Source organism: Hipposideros armiger, unplaced genomic scaffold, assembly GCF_001890085.2.
Source record: "Hipposideros armiger isolate ML-2016 unplaced genomic scaffold, ASM189008v1 scaffold_15, whole genome shotgun sequence".
Classification (NCBI taxonomy): Eukaryota; Metazoa; Chordata; class Mammalia; order Chiroptera; family Hipposideridae; genus Hipposideros; species Hipposideros armiger.
In genome coordinates, this window is record NW_017731365.1 from 2,620,405 (window position 1) to 2,642,279 (window position 21,875).

A 21,875-nucleotide genomic window follows, 5' to 3' on the forward strand; every position below is an offset into this window, starting at 1 on the left:
GGCCGCTCACTGTGGCTGTGGCCGCTCACGCTGGCTGCTGGCTACACATGGTAGCCCATGGCAACCCACTGCCACAGGGGCTGCAGCCTACGCTGTCGCCGGCGACTCATCTTATCTGTAGAGGGCAGTGTCACTGGCCCTCATATGTGGGATCCGAACCGGGGCCCTCTGGCGTCCCAAGCCAGTTCTTAACCATCGCACCACTCTGCCCCTCTCCACCCCTTTTTGTAGATGAGGACATTGAAGCTCAGAGGTTGACTTGCCCAAGGTCACACAGCAGCATACACTCTGTCTTTTTCACCTTTGTAGCCTCAGCACCAACTTAGGACAGTGCCAGACACATAAAACAAGGGCTTCATAAGTAACCACTGACTATCTAGGATTCTGCTAGATGGGAAGGCTGGGCTGGTGTGAGCCCAGGAAGGCCTCCAGTCCTGGGTGTGGACAGTGGCCTTGCAGCTCTGTGGAATCCCAGGCTAGAATGCTGGGCTTGGGGCATGGGTCAGTGGTGGTGCTGAGTGTGGCCTGTAGTCACACCCACCAGATCCTGGTGGGCTGGGTGGGGAAGAGGAGTGGGCCTGATGAGGCTAAACTGACAAACCTTTCTCCTGGGCCGTGAAGTGATGTTCTAGGCCAAGGTGGGCTCTCTACAGCCAAGGCTGAGGCTGAGCAGGAACTGGGCTGGAGCTGGGGCTGAGGCGGGGCTGGGGCTGGGCCAGGACTGGGGCTGGGCCAGGGCTGGGGCAGGGGCTGAGTTGCAGCTGAGGCTGGGGCTGGAACTGGGGGCTGGGGAAGGGGGCTGGAGCTGGCCTGGGGCTGAGGCATGGGCAGGGGCTGCTAGGCCTGTGTTTATTGTGTTTTCCTGGTGCTTCACAGAAAGGGACTAGAGCTTTGGAGACCACCCAGCCTTTTCCTCTGTGGAGAGTTCTCACACCACCCTATGCTGCCTGGGGCTGTCCAGCTGCAGGCCGGTAGAGTGGAGGGGCTCTGTGCAGAGCTGCTGTGGGGAGAGGCTTCTCTGCTGCAAGCTCGTTCATAAGAATCCGCATCTGATAACACAGCCTGGTCTCCCCTGGTGCCCAGCCACCTCTAAGTAGCATGTTCTCTTAATTAAAAAGTCAGGCAGGACCTCCTGTCAGGAAGGGACATTCCATGAGGAGGGGTCATGCAGAGACTTTACCCTTCTCTTGATGCTGCCATCCCCATTTCCTGTGGGCTCCATACCCCATCCCCTCGCAGTGCATAGCCCCCCATCCCCACCCCTGCCTTTACCCCTGCACCCCCAGGCTTATAGGTGTGAAGGAGCTTTGGATCAGGAGCCTGAAACACAAGTGCTAGTTCCAAGGAGGCGTCTTCTCTGCTGGGTGATCTGGAACAAACTTCTTAACCTTGGAGCTGAAGTACAAGTGCTCTGAAAACCCCCGAGAGTTCCTTCATGTGAGGTCAAAAACAAGGGCAAAAAGTCATAACTATGTTCATCAAAGATTTCATGTTGACTCAATAATCCCCCTTCTTTAGCCTAAGAAAATAATCTATCAAAAGTGCTAAATGCACAAAGATATTCATTGTAGCATAAAATATAAAAAACATGGAAACTTCCCAGTCTAGTAACCCACAAATAGGTAAATCATGGGTGTACTGCACAGACATTTAAAAAATGTCATTTGGAAGGCTGCACAAGTGCACGCTAATTTCAACTCTGTAAATGTAGGTATGCATGTGGACCAGGATCAGAGGGGAGAAACGAAATGGAAACAGTTGTGTGAGAGCAGGGGACTGGGGGATTAGGGACGATGCTTTTCTTTCACAAAATGTCCTTTAATGTTCTTAAAGAGCTGTTTTAACAATAAATAAATGTCAGAAAAACAAACTCTTTTTTAGAGCAAAGCCAAATATAAGATCCAAAATGTTTTCACTATTCTCAGTTCAGATGTATCCAGTTCCTTGGCTCCTTGTTCACCCCAGGACCCCACAGCCCCAACACGTACACGTGAGGTCACACACAAGCCATGTAAGTGGGCCCCGCCCCCAGCCTGTCAGGGCTGGTGTTTAAACTATGGAGCCTAACGTCATCCTTTTCTTTCTTCCCCTTCTCCTATCACATATGTAAGGCCCTCTCAGTTCAAAAGGTAGTGATTTCCATCCACCTCTGCTTGCCACCAGACTCTGGTTAGAACTTCTACAACCTCAGCTATGAAAGTTCTTGCACTTGCAGTTGTGCTGAGACTCTAGACCAAGGATGGCAAATATGTTTCCTCACAGGGGCCAGCTCTGATTGATTGGTTGTGGCTGCCAAAAGTACAAGAAGCTGCACTGAAATAGGTTAGTTATGTCTGCCATGGGCCCTGGGCAGAGGAGTTATGGTACGTGTCTCAGGTATTTGCTATCCCAGAGTAGTCTGGTACTTCAAGTAGTGCTCTGACATCGAGGCTTTCATCTCAGCCCTTCCAGTGCTCTCCCGGGGAATCTTGGGTACTGTACAACTTTGTCCTGTCTAAGGAAGGGTGGGTGCGCCCAGTTCTCCAGGCAGTATGCTGGTATGGAAACAGGGTGGATTTTGCCATCTGATGGACCCAGGTGAGCATTCCAGCTTCATCATTTATTAGTTATTTGACCTTGGGCAATCTATTCATCCTTATTGAGCCTTGGAGTTTTCATCTGTAAATTAGAATACTTGCAGATAAGGAGTGTTATGAAGATTAGAAATAGTGAATAAAAAGTGCCCAGTCTACTGTCTGGGACATGGTAACTGTGATACTGGCCACAGTGAGGTTTAGGGGGCTTGGTGGTGCCATTCAGGCAGGTGGCATGGAAGAAGGCCCCCGTGGAGTCTCTAGGCTACTGTCCATGGGGTTATGTATTTCTTCATGGCTCCCTGGCCCACAGTTACATATGCACGCATTATGGGCAAATAACATAGCTGCTTGAGACATGATTAACTTAGAGACAGGGAGAAGCACATATTTCACTTGATTATGCTGTTATAAAACAGTGTATATTATGCCCAAGCATTAGCACTTATTAATTACTAATCATGGTATATATTCCTAATTGTGTACAATTTAAGTAAGATTTAAGAAAAATACCTACGCAGGGATAATGAAGTATCTCACTAATTATCAATTAATCCCAACACTGCTCCACTAACCCTGCTTTACCTCCAGGCCTGAGTAAAACTCAGCTTTCTAACTCACCTGACATCGTTAGGCTTGGGCCTTGTTCAGTGTGTGTCTTTATCTCTGGGCTTTCACGTCCAGTGGAAGGAGGGAGGCAAAAATGGAAGGATGTAAACACGCTTGAAGATGGCATAACCAAACGATTCCATACTTAGTGAAAGCTAACTCTCAAACACAAGTTCAGTTTCCAAACACAATTAAGACACTATTTCTTCATAGATCCTTAATGTAGGTGATAGCCGGTGAACCCACCCTTACACTCGTTCACATATTCAGCAAGGACATTCTGAGCATACATTCTGGGCCAGCAATTCGGGGCTGTGGAATTGAAACAGATCAGGCCTGGAAGGTCCCTAGAGATGGTGGACTGTGAATCAGCAGTTTGAGGACCAAATGAAGCTTTGTTTGGCAATTTATTTGTAAATTTTCTTAAATTAATATCAACATTTAAAAATCAAAAGATTTTACATAAAACATCCAATTTGGGGCTATTCTTGACTATTTCCCAGATCTGACAATAGGGAGTCTTCATCTCTTACCTGGTAGTACGTCGTTGGAGCTGATGGGTAGTAACTCCATTTTAGACATACAAGCAAGCCCTTAGCACTTTTTCACAGTCTCTACCACTCCCTATCACACTACACCTGGCCTGCTTCATTTGTTTATGTTACTTGCCTGGCTCCTTGTTGGCAATGGAGTTTGCAGAGTCTACTCTTCCTCAACTGCCCTTGGAGTAGTGACTAAAGAATAAATGACCACACCCACTTGATTATGCTATTGTAAAACACTCTGTATTACGGCCCAACAGAAATCTTACAATCCAGCAGAAAAGACAGGTAGAAAAACATGTCGCTGGTATCTGCACATACAAATGAGAACCATAACTGACTGACAATGTGGAGGGGTTGGGAGAGAATTGAGCATGGTAACTTGAGGTTGTGGTAAATCATAGCCAAGTGCCTGAAAGAGGTAGTATGGAGCTGAGAGTACATGCTTTGACCTTTGCTGGAGAACTGTTTGTGCTTTTTGGATGTAACAAGGGAGCTCTACTCGCTCAACTGCTAACTTCCTGGGAAAGACTGGGAGCAGGCCTAGGGGTGGGGCAGGAAGTAACTCTCCTTGGGAGATATCTCCAGGGCGGCAAGAGCATCTCACTGCTTCTTGAAGATTCAGTCAAAGGTGACAAGTTCAAGTGAGACTCCAGAGCCTTATTAGAATAGATTCGAGGGGTCAGAGCAGGCAGAGTCTGATGGGTGCCCCAACCATGATTGATTTCCAGAGAACCTCTCTGAATTCTCTGGTTCTTCGCCCGCATCTGGGCTCTGGCAGCCGGGCCCCTCTGCTCTGTGCCGGAGGCTGTTCCAGGAAACGGGGGCCAGAGAACAATGCCTGCCCTTGGCCTGAATCTGCAGAATTGGGCCTGTAATCTCCACCAGCAAGACCGACCCCTGAGATTTCCTCTCTCCGGACTTCTGATTCTGACCCCCACCTGGAAGTGTCAGGGGCCCAAGGAAGCAAGAAAATGCGTAATTTGTACCACCAGTTCAAAGCTGGTGACTTTCATTTGTGCTATTTTATTCAGTGGTCACCCAGCCCCATCCATCCTGTTCTGCTTATCTCAGCTCACCCTGACCCTTGCCTGTTGTTTCTCATGGTTTCCAGGGCTTCAGGGGCTCATCTGAGAGGCAGTACAGCAGGGTAGCTAACAGCCTGGGCCCCGGAGTAAACTGGCCTTCACCAGCCTGTGACCCCAAGCAGGAGACACCACCTCTCTGTGCTTCAGTTTTCTCATCTGTGAAATGGGGGTAACAAAGGGTTCCATCTTGTAAGGCTTGTAAGGGTTGAATTTGGCCATACCCATAAGACGTTAAGCATGGTGCGTGGCACGTGGGAAAAACTCTCTAAGTATTAGCCGTTCTTGTACTTAGAACACAGAGGAAGGTATCATACCCTTCTGGGATAGGATGTCATTATTTCCAACTTCGTAACCATAAGAATTGTCCTAGCTATCATTTATTGAGTGCTTACTCTAAGGCAGGAACAGTGCTAAACCCTTTATCTGTATTCTCTCATTTACTCCTCAAAATCCAATGAGCTACATATTATCATTACCCCCATTTTACAGGAAAGGACACTGGAACTCAGAGTGGTTAAGCAACTTGCCTAATGTCATACAGCTAATAAGTAGCAAAGTCGAGATTTGAACCTGTGGCTGTTTGGCTCCAAAGCCCATGCTCTTACCCACGATTCTGGGCAGGAGCCCAGTTTGATAAGCAAAAGGTCCCAGTTGTCAAGCCAGGTTTCTATTCCATTACTGCTAATAAAGGGAGGAACAATGAGACTGTGTGTGCCTGTGACAGGTTGTAATTCCTGCTCAGACAGGCAGCCTCTGGATGGAGTTAGTCATCGGCCCTCAGTGGGGGGCGCTCAGGGAACTGCTTTAAGAACGAGATGGGAGTGGTCTGAAGTTAGCCCTGGGATGAGGCCACGTGGTCCTCAAAGGAACTACTGTAGAAAGGACTCACTGTAGATTTTCTCTCTCAACAGTCTAACCCTCTCGCTCCACCACCTAAGTCTTGTTAACTCTTATTTGCTTTCACAGTTGAAGCAATAACTGTAGGGGTTAAAAAGGAAAGTTTTAGGGTGTGGTTGATTCCAAATGCTATCTCCGCCATCACCCGCTGTGTGACCTTGGACAAATTACCTCTCTGTGCCTCAAGAACCCCATCCGTAAAATGGAGCAATAATAGCACTAAACCTTTGTGTCAGGGTTGTTGTGATTATTCAGTGAGGTAATGCATAACTTTGAGGTTAAGTGCATACCTGGTTCTGGCTGTGCAACCATGGGCCAGTAACTTGACCTCTCTGCCTCAGTTTCCTCATCTGCTAGGTGTGGATGATAGTAGTGTTACCTAATAGGACTACTGTGAAGAGTAAATGAGACAACATATAACACGCTCTGCTCTTGTTAGAGATTAGTGAGTGCTCAATAAATATTAGCATTAGTGACTAAGATGAGACAAAGCACTTGGGATGTCAGCCTCATAATGGGTTGTCAAGAAATGTGACTTTAAAAGTAAAATTTCCCTCCTTGGGAGGTCTGGTTGTAAAGACAAGACGTATGATGTCTATAGCCTCTCCCAGGCCTCTGAGGGGTAATATCCTGTGTGGGTCTGATCAGGGCTACAACCCCTGGCCGCCCACCCCTGCCAGCAATTGCCCAGTGGGGCTCTGCCAACAGAGCTGTGATGTCTGAGCTGCCCCAAGCAGGGCCTTCCACAGGAACATCAGATATGGTGACAAGATCTGGTGTCAGGAAGAAGACCCAGCGCCAGAAGTGCGGTGGCCTCAGAGGCGCCTTGAGAAGGCAGAAAAGCTAATGGGATGGGCCCATCCAGCCACAGAGCATCCCAGGCAGGAGCTCACTGGGGAGTGGGGACCCAGGTGGGTGGAGGCCCTGAAGGGAGAGAGAACAGCATCACTCCAAGACCCGCAGCAAACACAGCTGTAATCTGGGTGGCAGTCAGGAACAGGGACCCAAAACCCCGGTGGGACAGCCTGGGGGACAGTCTGACTCTGGGGTTTCTTGGCCTCAGTCTGGAAATCTGGGAGAGACAGTAAGTGGGGTGACCAGCAGATGAGCCCTGCTTGAGGGAGAAGCTTATGCTTAGGCACGGAGTGTCAAGGGTGCCACTTTGAATGGAGGCATCTCCCGAGCTGGAGAAGCCCCCAAGGACAGGGACCGTGTCTGACTTTGACAGACTCCAGCACCGCAGCCCACACAGAGCTGGCGTTGAGCAGATGTTTATGATAATAAACACTTGTGAAGTGAGCACGAAGGGGACACAGCTCGTGTGCAAAGACACAATCTTATTCACCCTCCTAATGCTGTGCTCAGCTTTGTTTTAAGCCCCTGCCTTCGCTGAAAGGTAAGAAAAATAACCCGAAGCAACTCAGCCACTTCCTGTTTAATACTTGGCCCTTCAGGCCCCCTGCTCTGTCAGTTCCAGATACCATTCCCTTCTCTCTCAACCCTCCCAGGATTACAGCTGTAGTGGTATTACGGAGGAGACACAAGGAGGGCCTGTGACCATCTTTGGTCGGAGTTGTTGTTTATCTTACCAGGGGTTCGGCAATGCCCTCTGTCTCCTGGGCAGGGCCCCCTGCAGCCAGATCTCCTACTGCCAGGTCCCCAGGCCCAGGCTCCTCCTCCAGTCTGTGGCTCCCTGCCAGCCAGCAGCCCTTGCAGGCACTTCCCCAGAGCCTCAGGGCTGCTGCTCTGCCCCCCACCCCATCACAGGGTATGTGGGAACCTGAGGTGATGGGAACTGTAGTAATTGGAATGGGATCTCCCGTACCTCAATATCCTTGGCTGGGCTGTTCCCCCTTGGCCTGCTCAAACCAACCCCACCAAGGGCCATCTTCACAGGTGTTCCAGGCTCTAGGCACTTACTCTCACAGCTTCCTACCTAGGCTGGGGAGCGATCAGCTTCCCTGGAGACATGGGGCTACGTGGGAATGAACAGAGGCCAGAATAAAATCAGGGCTCTGTTGGGAAGGAGAAAGGGAGGCTAGGTGCCAGGGAGGCAATGGAGCCTGCTGCCCAGGCCTACCCTCCACGTCCAGCAGTGACTGGCGCGGCATCTGAACCTGCCCCCATCCCACCACCCCTGCCTGACCCCAGGCACTCATCAGATAACATGGGAAGCAAGGACATGACGGGGACAACCTCCAGATTGAAGGGACGGGTTTTCCAAGGGCCGAGTGATCCAGGCATGAGCTGGCCTAAGGCCCCTCCAGGCGGAAAGGCCACTTCCATGGTATCTGCAGGAAGGTGGCCACTGGAGTTGACCTTTGCTGGCTCCAGCTGTGATAGTGGTAGGTCATTTGCGGACCTCTTGGGACCAGGGAATGAACTAAACCAGAGGGGATCTCAGTGGCTCCTGTCCCTTCCGTGTTCATACCTCCCAGTCCCTCTGACAGTCCTGACAGCAGCATGGGGACAGGGGAGAGAGCTGTCATTAATGCTAGTATATCTATTCCTGGTATAAGGTGTATCTGGGGAGTCCTGGGTACCCAGCCTCTCCACCTCCATCTCTGCTGTCCCCCGTGGCTATATGCAGGCCTGCTTGATAACTCAATAAAAGGACCCTCATGCTCCGCCTACTTGCTTGCCTGTGTCTCACCTCCCAGATGGCTCTAGTTCCTAGATGACTAATAGGTTCCGTCTCAGCGCCCGTTCCTGCTGATTGATAGTGGCTGTGTTGGAAAGGACTGTGAAGCCTTGTCAAGGCTCACTGGGGGTAGACTCGCTATGATTGATTAGCAATGCCTGCCATGAGTGTAGGAGTAGAGGGTGTTGTGTGAGTTTAACTGCTGTCCATTCCTCTCAGGACTTGTTAGTCTCAATCAGCCCAAGCTGGAGAGGTCTGAGGATGTCTTATGGGTGAGAGACATCATTATGGGACAGATCTGAGCTGCTGTATGCTGGGAAATGGTTAACGGTTGGCTCTTGGGGTGGGGATGGGCTGCTTTGTAGCTTTGGCCCATTTCTGCGGTGTGAATACTCCCAGCTGCCAATGTGAAGTCACTGCGCACAAAAGTGTAGGATGTGATGGCTCCAGCACGCCACCATCTGAGTAGTTGTATATTTCTTCTAAGAAATGTAAGGCCTCCTGCCTCCCCTCAAAGTTCTGGAAAAAGCACTGGATCACATGCCAGCCGTGAACCATAGGCATGTCCCTTCTGAGCCTCAGTTTCCTCATCTATAAAGTGGGAGTTAGGCTGTAGCGAAGCTCAGTGAGCTAAGGTTTGAGGAGGTGCTCTGTCAGTCAAGCGTGATTTGTCAGACATGCTCCCAGGGCACCAGACCAGCTCCAGACGGTCTACCCCAGAAATCAGTCTTGACCCTCCCTTTTAGGTCAGCGTTCCTGCCTCTGGGCTGTAAGGGAGAAGGGCTTGTTCTCTTTGATGTCAACCTCAAAGGACAGAGGCCGCCTCCCAGCTCATTCAGTTTCCCTTAACTGGCCATCATGCCTGTCACTGATGCATTTCTCTCGATGGTTTTTGAAGCTGCATGTGTTTCCCTCCTTCGCCACTCCTTAAGGCAAAGGCTGCACCCTTATTTCTCCTATGTGGTCTCCTTCAAGCTTCGGGACCCCATGGTCATGCGAGGCTGTGCCAAGCTGTGTTCATGCTGCAGTGGTGTCAGGCAGATCTGGGTTCCGGTACCATGCATGAGCTCTGTGACCATGCACACATGCCTGGAACTTGCTGGGCCTCAGTTTTTTCAGCAGAATGGGAGTAATAATAATAGTGGCTACTTTACCGGGTTGTTGGGCGGACTGAGTGAAATACGGTACACAAAGTTCTTTGCATAGTGCCAGGCACAGAATAAATGCTCAATAAATGAGTTATTATTTGTCCTAACAAGGTCTTGAGTGAGATAGAAAAGGCCAACCTATAGAAGAATGGGATCCCAAAAGTTTGCAAACCACAAGGTTGAGTGAGGGCTGGGGCCTGGACCCAGGGGCATGGGCAGGACCACAGGCACACGGGGAGCCTGGAGACAGGACTGGTCCCATCCATCCGGTGTGGGGCATGATTGACATTTAGGGCCAGATAACGCTTTGTTGTAGGAAGCTGCCTGTGCATTGTAGAATAATTAGCAGTATCCCTGGCCTCTACTCACTAGATACCAGAAGCAGCCTCCCAAATGTAACAATCAAAAATGCCTCCAAATATTACCAACTATCCCCTAGGGGACCAAATCACCCCCAGTTGAGAACCCCTGCTCCAGCAGATAGAGCATGACAGGCACTGTTAGTCACCCCATCTCTGAGGGAAGCCAGGGACGCAGAGCATCTGTCCTGGCAGAATGGGTGGGTCAGCACGTGGCAGAGCCAACTGGCAGGTGGTCAGCTGCAGGCAGCCTGGCAGCAGGCACCAGGAGGCATGGGTCGGGGCTAGGACCCCAGCTGCTGGCAGCACAGCGGTCAAGCAGGGTCAGATCACAGATCATATGACATTGAACCTGGGCGTACCCTGTTGCTCTTTACTTTCCTATCCAGGACCAGGACTGGATCCAGGGTCTGGGCAGGACCAAGCTCTTAGGGAAGGGGGTGAGGGTTTACCTGCCCACATTAGAAGAGCCAGGATGCCCCTCTCAGCCCTGATCACCTTCATGACCTCTAGCTGGAGAGCACAGGCTTCTGGGTAAGAGACATGTGGTTCAAATCCAGGCTCTACTATATGGCAATTAAACCTAAAAAGGCAAGAAAAGGTAGAAGGAGGGAAGGAAGGGAGGGAGGGAGGAAGGAAAGAAGGAAGGGAAGGAGGGAGGGAGGAAGACTCCAGGCATTGCCAGTTAAAACAGGGAGACTACCTTAGGCAGGTTGCTTACCCTCTAAGCCTCTGGTTCCTCATCTGTGATATGAGGATGATAATGCGAACCTCACATGGTTGTAAGATTAACTGTGCTGTTATAATGACTGCACTTAGCATGACGCCTGCCACATAGTAGGCACTCAATAAATGTTGATTGATTGAATGAATGAACCCTTGTGCAGCAAACCTTTGTCCCTTAAATACTTTTGTTCATTTTACTTCTCTTCTCTGGAATTTCTCCAGCTTTCCAACATGGGAAACTGTTGGCTTCTCAACGGGAGGAAATACGTTATTCATCTCTGTATCACCAGAGCTTAGCATCAGGCCTGGGAGATATTGGGTGCTTAAAAAATAAAGTTTTCCTTCCTCAAAGGGCAGTGACTGTGCCTTATTGATCTCTGTGTGACCATAGCTCAGCACAGCAACTGACGTGGTTGGTGGTCATTAAATGTTTGTTGAATGAATAAATGAATGAACAAACATACAAAAAAAATGATTGAAGAATGCATGACACAGGACACTACTCCAGGATTCTTCCTAGGAGTCAATTCCTACATGTCCATTTAGGAGGGTCATCGCTGCTTACTTGGAGGAGGTCTGCCAAACCCTGGGGAGGACAGCAGCATCCTCACTGAGGTGGTGGATGACAGACATCAGGCGGAGCAGGAAGTTCTCAGGCAGAGGGAGGAAGATCTCAGGTAGAGCTTCCAGGCCCTGGGCAGCGGCTGTGGACCCTTCCCTGGGAGGCTGCTGCAGGCTGCTCTGCTCTCCTAGGGGACTGCGACTATCTTCATGATTCTCCCTGCTGTAGCAGGCACAGGGTGGGGGCCCAGTGTCGTCCCTCTCCCTCAGGATGTGGCAGTGTGGGCTCTACCTCTGGGTCAACTACACAGGCATAAGAGACTGTTTGGTCTGTTAGGAAGACCCATGGCTACACGGTCACTACCTTCTCTGGGCTTCTGCTGCCCCATCTGTCCAATGGAGACTTGGCAATGCTTGGGACAGTCATATCCTTTGGTGCCTGGCCAGGAGGACAGGTCAGTCAACCGCCATGTTACTGAGCATAGCCAAGCGGCCCTCACGGGAGACCAACCAATGACACCAAGGCACAGCTGGATGTTACAAAGCCTTCAGCTCCCCAGTCACCTAGTGCTGCCAGGTATTGAACATAGCATTCGGTGAAGCAGCTGCTCTGACATCTAGAGGCCTGATGAAAGCAAGGCCAAGGCATCAGTGTGGTTTTCCAAGGGGCTTAAGATTTTCCAGGGAGACTCTTGAGGACCATCATTGAGGGGGGTGATGTGATAGAAAAAGCCTTTTTTAAAAATAAATCTCTAATCTCTCTTCCCCTCCCTAAAGTATAGAACCAACTGACAAACAGGGGCTTTCCCTTTGCTGAAGTCTGTGTAAGGACGGGTATGGGGATGCTAGTCTGGAAGAGCCTGACAGAGCCGAATTCCCTTGCATCAGAAAAAGGAGCCCAGAAAAGAAAGGTGGGAGGGTTGGATCTAGAGAGAGGAGCCATGGAGGAGTATGGAGAGGGACGGGTCTGAGGTGAGTTGCCTTTTGAATGAGAGGCGTGGAGAGAGGTACTATAATGAAGGGCCCTGGGGAAGAAACTCAGCCCTTCTGTGCCTCAGTTTCTACATCTGCAAGGTGGGGATCACAGAGCCTTCTTCCTAAAGGAAAACACTTAGAATCGTACCCGGCGTGTAATAAGGACCAGAAAGGTGTGTGTAGTGGTGATGGTGGTGGTAATGATATAAAAACTTTTGAAATCTTCAGTAGAATTTCTATCACTTAGAGGTGGACCAAGCAAATGGCTTTCCTGGGAACTGGCTAAGTGTCAAGTCCCGTGTTGGCTGCCTGGCTACGTCTAATGATACTTATGCAGCCAAGACTATTAACAGCAGGAAGGGCCAGCACTGGAGCTCTGTTGAGTCACCAGGGACTCCCCCAGAGCCTGCAGCCCTGGAAGCCAGGGCCCTGTCAGGCCCAGCGGGTACAAGGCCCTCCATGTGGCTAAACCATCCAAAAATTGCCGTGGGCTGAACTTTGTCACCAGCCTGCTTCTCACGAGGACACTTCCTCTAGCCAGGAGGCACGGACTTTCCAGCTGGGCTGGGCCCTCTGGCAAGCTGTACTCGGGGGATATTTTCAGATTCTGGGTGACATTCCCCTGCCCCTCCGCCTAATAGTTCCCAGATGCTTGCCTCCTCAGGCCTCAGCCTCCCTCCCGCTGTTCTGCAGCTCTGTGTACAGGCAGGCCTGCAGGGCTGCCTGGGGCTCACCTTACCCGGTCACTACACCTTTTGACTTTTTTTTTTTTTTTAATTTAAGACATTTTGTGCCTCCTTAATGTGACAGCTTGACAGCGGCCAGCATAAAAGAGGCTGTTTCCTCCTGGTTGGGGACCAGGACAGCGAAGCTGGCAGATGAAGGTGGAGAGAAGGAAGCCGGCTTTGGGAACGTGGGGAGCAAGGAGAAACACAAGGAATCTTTATTGGCCAAGCATAAAAGAAGCAATGGGGATAGCAGCTGTGTTAACGCGGCCAGGTCGCCAGGGGCTGGGCAGACACACCAGGCTCAGCTGGGAATCCCACAGGCCCCAGGGGTTTCATGACTCATGTTTTGCAAAAATGCCTTCTAGTTCACTATCTTTCTGCTGCTGCTTTTCTCTACCTTCCCTCCCCACCCACCCTCCTGCCCCATGTTTTGTAATTCTTGGCCGTTATCAGTAATGAGATAGGACTATTGCTGAGGCCTGTGGGAGGGAGGAAAACGAGTGGACACAACTAGGAGAAAAGAAGAGGAAAGGAAAGGAAAGAGAAAGTTAAAGAAAAAAAAGAAAAGAAAAAAGAGAGGGGCGTGGAGGGAGGGTGGGGCTGGAGCACAGAGGTGGGCGGTAAGGAAGAGGTAGTAGGCGGCAGACCCAGGAGGGCAGAACGGCCTGACTCACAGCTTAACAGAAACCAAGACAGGCCGATAGACATCAGGCAGGGAACTGAATGAGAAACCTCCCTCCCTTCTGCTTCTTGCTTGTTTTCCACTGCGTTTCATGAAAGCGTGGAGAGGACAACAAGTGTGCTAATAATCACAATCTCTCTGGGTTCTGTATCACTTTGACCTTTTGCAATGTGATCTGATGCCCACCAACCTGTGTTTCACAAAGCAACTGTGTGCACGAGTTGGGGAGCACCCCGAGGGGCCCATTTTGTGGGGTGGGAAGCTGAGGCGTGGAAGGGACTGTTCGGGAAGTTAGGGCCCCAGCAGGGCTGCGCCTGGGGCCCAGACCTCTGGATTTCTCATCCAATAATGAAAATTTGGAGATGAAATAAAGGGAGAAGAGATTATATTGGTGAAAGTGGGCCAGGAAAATACAAACTTCGAAGACCAGATGGAAACCCCTCAGCCGAAGAATTCTTGGACGCTGCTTCTAAGGCATGCTTGCATCAGTGACACTGACCCTGGCATTTTCTCTCTTTCTTTCAGGACCTCCTGTAAGTAACTCCAGCCACAGCCTGGTCTCGCACATCTGAAAGGCCTTGCTCTCTGCTGGTAACCGGGCCCCGGGAGGGAGCACCAACAGCTGGCCCTGCTATCTTTAAGGGGAGCCCCTATACCCTCCAGAGAAGTCGGCAGGGCCCCTCCAGGATGTTGACATGGGGAAGAGGACCGCCATTTTGCTTTCCACCCACCTCTGCACCCCTCCACGGCCAGACAATGGCTGCCCCCACAAAGCAGGTCCCAATTTCAATCTGAAAGGCTGGCACGCCCCATTGTTAGTCCAGCTTCTTTGTCCCCTAAAGAACTGGAGTCAAAGAAGCACCAGGTATTAGAAAGAAGAAAAGAGATAATCTCTACTCCATTTTGGTCCTTGAAAGGTCTTCTGCCCATTCAGTAAACAGGTCAGTGAGCAGCTTTAACTGTGGATTGCTCCTGAGGACGTGATGTCCACACCACTGTGTGGGCAGCTCCGCTCCAGCTAAGTCACCTTGGGCAAGCTGTTGTTTTGTTATTATTGTTGTTGTTGAAGAGAGCATTGTCGATGCGTTGGATTGGGAGACAACACAAATTAAAGGCTGCACCTTAGGCTCCTCCCCCTGGCATCGCCCTAAGGCTCAGGGCGGGGCCGGGAGTCGAGTCCTTTGCACTGAGAACTTGAGAAGCGCCCAAGGAGACCGGCCCCCGAAGTAATGGATCCAGAGAACAGGAGCGTGTCTTCTTGAGGACAGCATTTGATATCCCAACAAAAGACCCAGAGGTCGCAGGGCCAGCTGGGGACTGGAGTTGAAAGGGCCCAGCCCTCGGCATCAGATCTTTCTCAAGGTTACGAAAAGAAGCCCCATTTCATTTCTTCCTCAGACAAGGCATTTCCATAGTGTTTTCCTCTTGATCGGTACCTGCGAGAGCAGCTGGCCCAGTTTGTAATAAGACATTATTTATTCTTCCATCTGTGTCCTGAGAGTTACATAGAACCTATGCTGACATGCTGACGATGCCGCCCAGCTCCCTGTCTGCTGAGTTATAGAGAAGGAGGAAAATCCTGTCATTCCCTGAAAGGGAAGGATGATTTATCATGGCATGTTTTGGATGTCAGATCTCAATTCCTGTCATCAATCTTCCAAAATAAACTCCGCCATAGGAAACTTCGACAGACCACCTGCTGAAAACGGGCTGCTTTTCTCCTTTCTTGACAAAGCCAAAAAGAGTGCTCACCTCCCCAACTCCTGGGACCTCCCCCATACACCTCTCCCCATAGCCAGGAGGCTGGGCTAACCCAGTAGCTCAGCCTGGGTCTCTGCCTGACTGGAGGGCCTGCCTTCCCCAGGAATGTAGCATTCTGATGGCTTCTGCTGGCCTCACCCCAGGGGCTGTTCCCAGCCAGATAGAGTGCTGCCACTCCTGGGGGCTCTGCAGTTCAGGAGCACATGAGGGGGTTGGCTCTGAGTCTGTCCTTCTGATCCCTGCAATCCCTGCCCACCTGGCCACCACCAGCAAGAGTGAGGGGAGGAGCCCAGGTAGCTTTCCAGCTTTCGCAGCTTGACTGACACAGAAGAATCCTGAATCCTGAAATCTCAAGGCAGGATGAGAAGGAACTGGGAAGCTGGCCAGGGTGGGAATCACCTCTTGGCCCTGTTCTCTCTGCTTCTGCAAAGGAAGGATGCCATTGGCCAGAGATGAGGGATAGGGAGATGGCAACTGGTAGCAATGGCCCGTCTGCCACCCTCTGGGTATATCTCAGGGGCCCTTCCTGGGGTGGCTCTGTACTCCATTTGGAAGACCCAGGTTCCTATGGGCACAAGGATGGCCAATGCCTAGAGAACATAGCCATGGAGGATGGCTTGAAGTAGCAGCAGGAATCATTTAAGTGGCAGGAAATCTGTGGCCACCACGGCTACACCCCTCATGCCCATGGCAGACATTGCTAATCAACTAGGAGGCTTTTTAACATAGTGCTTTGTTCAGTTGCTACCAATCCACTGGTGTCTGCACTCAAGCTGGCATCTGTTGGTCATGCCTGCACTAGATTTAAGAGAGAATTTCTTAATTATGGGAACTGTGAGACTGAAGCAGATGACCAAGGGAAGTAGGGATGTCTCTTTCTCTGGAGGAATACAGAGAAATATATGCTGTCCAGCTGCCAGCCCTGGTTGAATGCAATCCTTGAATATGATCAAGGTGCTCCCTTCATTTTATTGATAAAATAACAGAGGCTTATAGGCACAAGTGACTCTAAAGTCACATAGCTTGTTGGGCAGTATGGAACCATCAGGTATAGCAATACCCTTACCTTTGTAAATTTCATTACTTTTCCCTTTATTTCAGGGTCCCATTGGAAGACCTGGCCTCCCAGTAAGTAGCTTTCTTCCTTTGCATCTCTCTCACATGCTCTTTCTCAGTGTGAGGACTGGTGAGGTTGAGTGGCTGCTTTTCTCCAGATGTATCTGGGTGGGAGGACTCTCCCCAGCTTCTCTAACCCATAATTGAGGATAAACCTCCATGGTACCTTCCTGGGCCCCAAGCAGGCCGATAACAACAGCATGCAAGCCCCTCTAACATGGACATGACTTCCAGGTAGATGGCCTTGTAATGGGGGGCTGCAAGGGGAGGCAGCCCATGGGCTTACTGGGTATCCTGCTGCATACCAGCTTAGATTAAGACCATGTTCCTGCTTTGTCCTATGCCCTCTGGTATGAGTAGACCCAAACACTTTATTACCCTCTAGTTACCATTTCTGAATGCTAGCAAGCTGTGCCAACCATGGGGCTTTGGAATAAAAATAGAAATAATACAAGTAGCCATCTCTTATTGAGACCTCAATATGTGCCAGGCACTATGCTAATCACTCTTCATACATTTGATTTGTTCAACAGCTCAGTGAAAAGGGTATCATTATGCCCATTTTATAGATGAGGAAAATGAGACTCGGAGAGATAAAATACCTGTCCAATTGCCCCAGCTTCAGCTGTAGACCTCTTGGAGGCCCATATTATCATGTACGATTTCATACTGCTATTTCCTGTGGTCTGTGCCCCACATCTGAGAACCATCTTTAAAGTCTTCAAAGACATGGCTCTGTGGGTTGTAGCCTGGGGCACATATGCATTGAGTACTAGATACTATGGGCCCTCAGGTGGGGAGGGACTCAGGCAAAGTACTGTAGCCATCCAGAGGGCCGAGGTGAGGTGTGGAGGGTGATCCGGGGCTGGCACCAGGCTGCCCGCTCTGCCTGCACTGAAGGCCACATGCACTGGATTCCAGACCCTCTGTGCATCCCTCTTACCCCAGTTATTCCCCCTTTTGACATGAATTATATTGTAACCCCGTGACTAATCCAACAGCTTCTAGAATTCATGTCCAGCAGTGACTTTCTTAATGAAATGCATGTGGGGGAATGTTTAGCCTTGAAAATGGAAACTCTCCCAGTAAGTCCGAGCCCTGGAGCAGAGGAGGATGGGTGAATTGGTCCCATGAAACCCAAGGAGGAAAAAAAAATCAGATGACTGGGGGGAACGTGGGCAGACTTTGTTTTTTTCTGACAACGTCCACCTTTAAAAAGCATTTGGGGGCAATTCACAGAGCAGGGGCTGCTACACATAGTTTCCAATCTCTGGCCATTCCACGCCTGTCCCAAACCCGAGCATTTTATGGCCAGGACTGCAAAGAACATTAGTTTTAAAAAAGAAATGAAAAGAAACCAAAACACACATCCTGCAATATCATTCAAAAGCCCTAGAGTGAGTGAGCCATGGGGCTGTCACACCCGATATCCTATGGGCCCGGTGTCCTCAGCAGGAAGGGCCACGGATCCATAGGTCATGGTCCTGTTCATGTCTCCATGTGAAGGGACCAGGGAGTGACCCACAAAAAGATTTACTGATGCTGGCCCCTTGTTGTGAGATGCAAAATGTGTGAAATACAAATATGCTTATAAAATTCACTTGCCCACTGGGCTTACTACCTGTAGATGCCATTTACACAACACTTACCAGGTGCCAGGCACTGCGAGCAGGCTTTCCAGAAACATCCTCTCATGGCCGCCTCCCAGAAGCCCCATGAGAGACATATGGATGCTTATGGAGATTAAGGAAACAGGTCCACACTTACAACCAACGTGGCTACCCTGCCACATGACAAAGGCTGAGCATTTTACTAGAAGACAGCATTGGTCTTGACAAGGTACATGTCACAAGAGCCTAGTTTCAGAGCTGATAGCGACTCTCTGGTGCGTCCACGTACATCTTGGGATGCTAATTGTCCCTCAAGGCAATTTGCCTCAGTGGGGTCAGCAGACACAGTATCACCCTAGAAATGCCCACACCCTTCAGAGGAACCCACAGGTCCAGCTTTTGCCTGTCCAGGAGACACCATCTGATTTTCGGCCTCCATTGCTTTCCGTCCTTCCAGGCTCCTAGCAAACCCCAGGCCCCACCCCAGAATTTATGATGTCTACACATGTATAATTGCAAAAAAATATTTTCTACCAAAAGAGGGAGGAACGAAACTTAATAAGCAGATTTCCAGAGTGAGAAGATGTAACTCCTGGCTGCAAAACAAAGCAGTTCTCTCCGAGCAGCTGAAACTCGTGATGTGGCTGCATCCACATGGCTCGCGGTCCTTCCTCTTGGTGCTGGGGATGGCTGTGAGGAGGGGGCATGGAGAAGGCCTCTGTCCTCAGCCTTCTCAGACAGAGGGCCTAGGGAGAAGCTAGGTAGCATAGGCACTGCTCCCCAGCTCTGCCATCGACCGAGGGAAGCTATTCACCCATCTGTCACATGGGAACTACTACTAGCCCTGTGCTGTGCCTCGAAGCTGAACGTGACAAGGATGTGGCACATCCTGCCTGGCCGGAATGGGTTGCAAGAACAGAAGTCCAAGGGCCTTAGACCCCTTATGGAACACATAGGGAAACTGAGGCCCAGGCTAGGGACCAGACTCGTGCATTAGTGCTCTTTCCACACACACAGCACCATGCCTGAGTGTGGATGGCGATAGGGGTGGCTGCTTGCCGAACTGTCTGTAGGGGCTGCACGGGCAAGCTCACCCACGTGATGCCTGGATATCATCCCAATTGCCCATGAAAACCAGATCTTGGGTGCAGAGCTAGCCTGTGGGGGCCCTTCACATGCTGGCCCGGCTCCAGCCACATCTAACTGTCTCTGCCTCCTTCATTAGGGGGACAAAGGTGCCATTGGAATGCCTGGACGTGTGGTGAGTTGGTGCATTTCTACCTGCTCCATTGCTTGCTTCTCCATGCTGGCCTGTCCTCCAAACCGTGGGAAGGTGTGGCCTACCCCAGCCTGAGGAGGGAGGTCAGACCTCTCCCTTCCCCTTGCCCAAGTCAGCTTCAGAAAGGGACAGGCAAGGAAGGAAAAGGAAAGTTTTATTCCAACCCTGGCTTTACTCTCCAGAGAGCTGCCAGCAAAGGAAAAATCCAAGAAATTGTATGAATAAAGCTGTTCTCTGATCACCTACCGGGCGATAGGGTGAGGTCTGAACTCTTCTTGACTTTGAGAGGCCTCCCACCCCCTCCATCCCCGACCCCAGGCTGGCGGCTCACCCTTAGATTTATAGCGACTCCTGCAACCACCCCTCTCTTTCTCCTGCAAGAGCAGCAAAAGATGGTGAGAAATGAAACCTCCCAATGCTCTGTGGAAACTGTGGTGGAGCCAGGTCTGGAGGCCTCTTCCGCAGACAGACACCAGAACATGGTGAAGACGGCTTGCTCCTGACAGTGCCTCCAAATCCTCACCAGGAGACTGGGAGTTAAAACGTTTAATGTTCCTGCTGAAAAATGAAGATGGTGGAAGGGAAATGAGGACGTGTGGCAGGGAGATTGTGTATCTCTCAGGATGGGAAGGCTGACACTAGGCCTTGCGGTCCCAGCACCAGCGTTTTCCCTGGTGGCTTCTAGCCTCTGAGGGGCTAGAAGGGGCAGGGCCAGCATGTGCTGGCAGCCTAAGGCCTTGATGGCCACACACCGGCCTCATCACCACTCAGCCAGATCTAGGACATGGCCCGAGCCACTGTCCCTGTCAGGCCCCTAACTCCCCACCAGCCGTCAGCTTTAACCTCCACCGGGTGTCCTCTGACTAGTCTTAGACCATCCTTCCATGCCACTCGCATGCTGTGTCTCATAACAGATGCTCTGTCCTGGGCAGCTGGCCTTAGGCCTGGGTACAGCATCCTTATGAGAGTTTTCTTGCCTGATGTGAGCCTGGTGCTCAGAGAAAAGACACCCAGACCAAAACACTTAAGAGTGCTAATCACGTGCCGCCATTGTGCTGAGAGCCTTACATATATCAGCTCGTTCGGTTCTCACATTGCAGGAGGTAGGCACAGTCTCCACCCCCATTTTTCAGATCGGAATACTGAGGCTTGGATGTTAAGTGTCTTCCCCAAGGTCAAATGGCCAGCAAGTGGCTGATCAGAGACTTTAATCTCAGCAGCCTGATTCTAGACCTGTGCTCTTGACCTTGATAATGCTACTCTCCCTCCCCAACATTGGCATCACAGTTCTAAGGAGGGTCTGATCCCTGGAGTGAAGCCATAGTGCCTAGGCCTAGGACCTGGGACATTTCAGAGATTCGGGATAAGTGTTCCATGGCACAGAACTTTGAGCTTCCCGGGACCCATGTCTGTCAAGACATGGAAGCTGGGAGTCCTGGGCCACTCCATGTGAGTCCCTCCTACCACTTAGCTGACCACACACTGTGGAATTCCTACCTGACCCTGTCTCTCGGCTTCAGTTCTCTGACTCCAAATACTGAGTCCTCCAAGCTGTCACTGGGTCCTTCCCTGTGTAGAGCCAGGAAACAACATGCAGCCAGCCTTTGTCAGGGACTTGCCGTGGGTGGATTGGGGCCAAGCACATTCTCCACCATAGTCCTCCAAGATCCCATTTTATTGATGGGCATGTTGCGACTCATCTACCTGGGATTGGGCTGGAGTTGAGTTTTGTACCTAAGCTGTCAGACTCCAAACTCTTTGCTCCTAACAGGTAAGCTTTAGGAGCCTACCAAGTGCAGATACCAGGATGCAGGGAAGATTGCAAAATGCAAAGCAACCCCTCTAAGCCTGCCCCTCCTGCCCTGTGCACATCTCCTGGGAAGTGTGCATCTGAGCCTAGTTCTGGCCCATAGTGGTAGGGGCAGGACGGAGATCCACAGGAGGTTTCCCCATTTCCCTCCATACAAAGCTATTTTCAAGCCACTTTGGGGCTTTCGTGATGCTTGTGCCATTTTAAATGTGACAGTGGACCCATTTGGCTGCCCAGTAGGAGTTCTGGCATGAGCCACCTGATAAGGTCTGGGGAGGCCAGTTGTTGTGAAATGCCTGAGTTGTTCCCACTGTCCACCAGAGGTGGCGCCACTGGCATCTATGGATTGGGATGGACTGGGCTTGTCTACCCACTAGCCACTATGGTTATAGGAACCCTTGGTGATTACCGTTTCATCTACATCCTAGAACCATCCTCCATCCTCCCAAATGTGTGTGTCCTACTGTCTGTCCTCCTATGTTCCTCCAACCCCTCTCCCACTGTCTTGCCTGGCCAGCCCTAACAACTCTTGGTGTGTCTAGCTTGGTAAAGCTTTGTGCTTGGAGCTCAGTTGGACCTTCAAATCAAATAGACTCCACCGACTCTACCTCACAACACAGTTCTTGGGAAAGTCTCTTCAGGCCCATGCCCACCTCAGATGACCAGCCAGCTGGGGCCATGGCTTCTCAGACAGATTTTTTTACCTGGGTGGGTTCTCTCTCTCTCTCTCTCTCTCTCTCTCTCTCTCTCTCTCTCTCTCTCTCTCTCTC

At 50.7% G+C, this 21,875-nt stretch overlaps 1 protein-coding gene across 1 annotated transcript in view; it reads left to right on the forward strand.

Moving 5' to 3' along the window:
* The window catches only part of COL13A1 (collagen type XIII alpha 1 chain), a 146,420-nt gene that overhangs the window by 49,285 nt on the left and 75,260 nt on the right, over positions 1–21,875 (forward strand). The window contains exons 3-5 of the mRNA XM_019624539.1: positions 1,127–1,134; positions 16,392–16,418; positions 19,242–19,277. Of these exons, the coding sequence (XP_019480084.1) occupies positions 1,127–1,134; positions 16,392–16,418; positions 19,242–19,277 (71 nt within the window). The remainder of the gene's footprint in view (positions 1–1,126; positions 1,135–16,391; positions 16,419–19,241; positions 19,278–21,875) is intronic.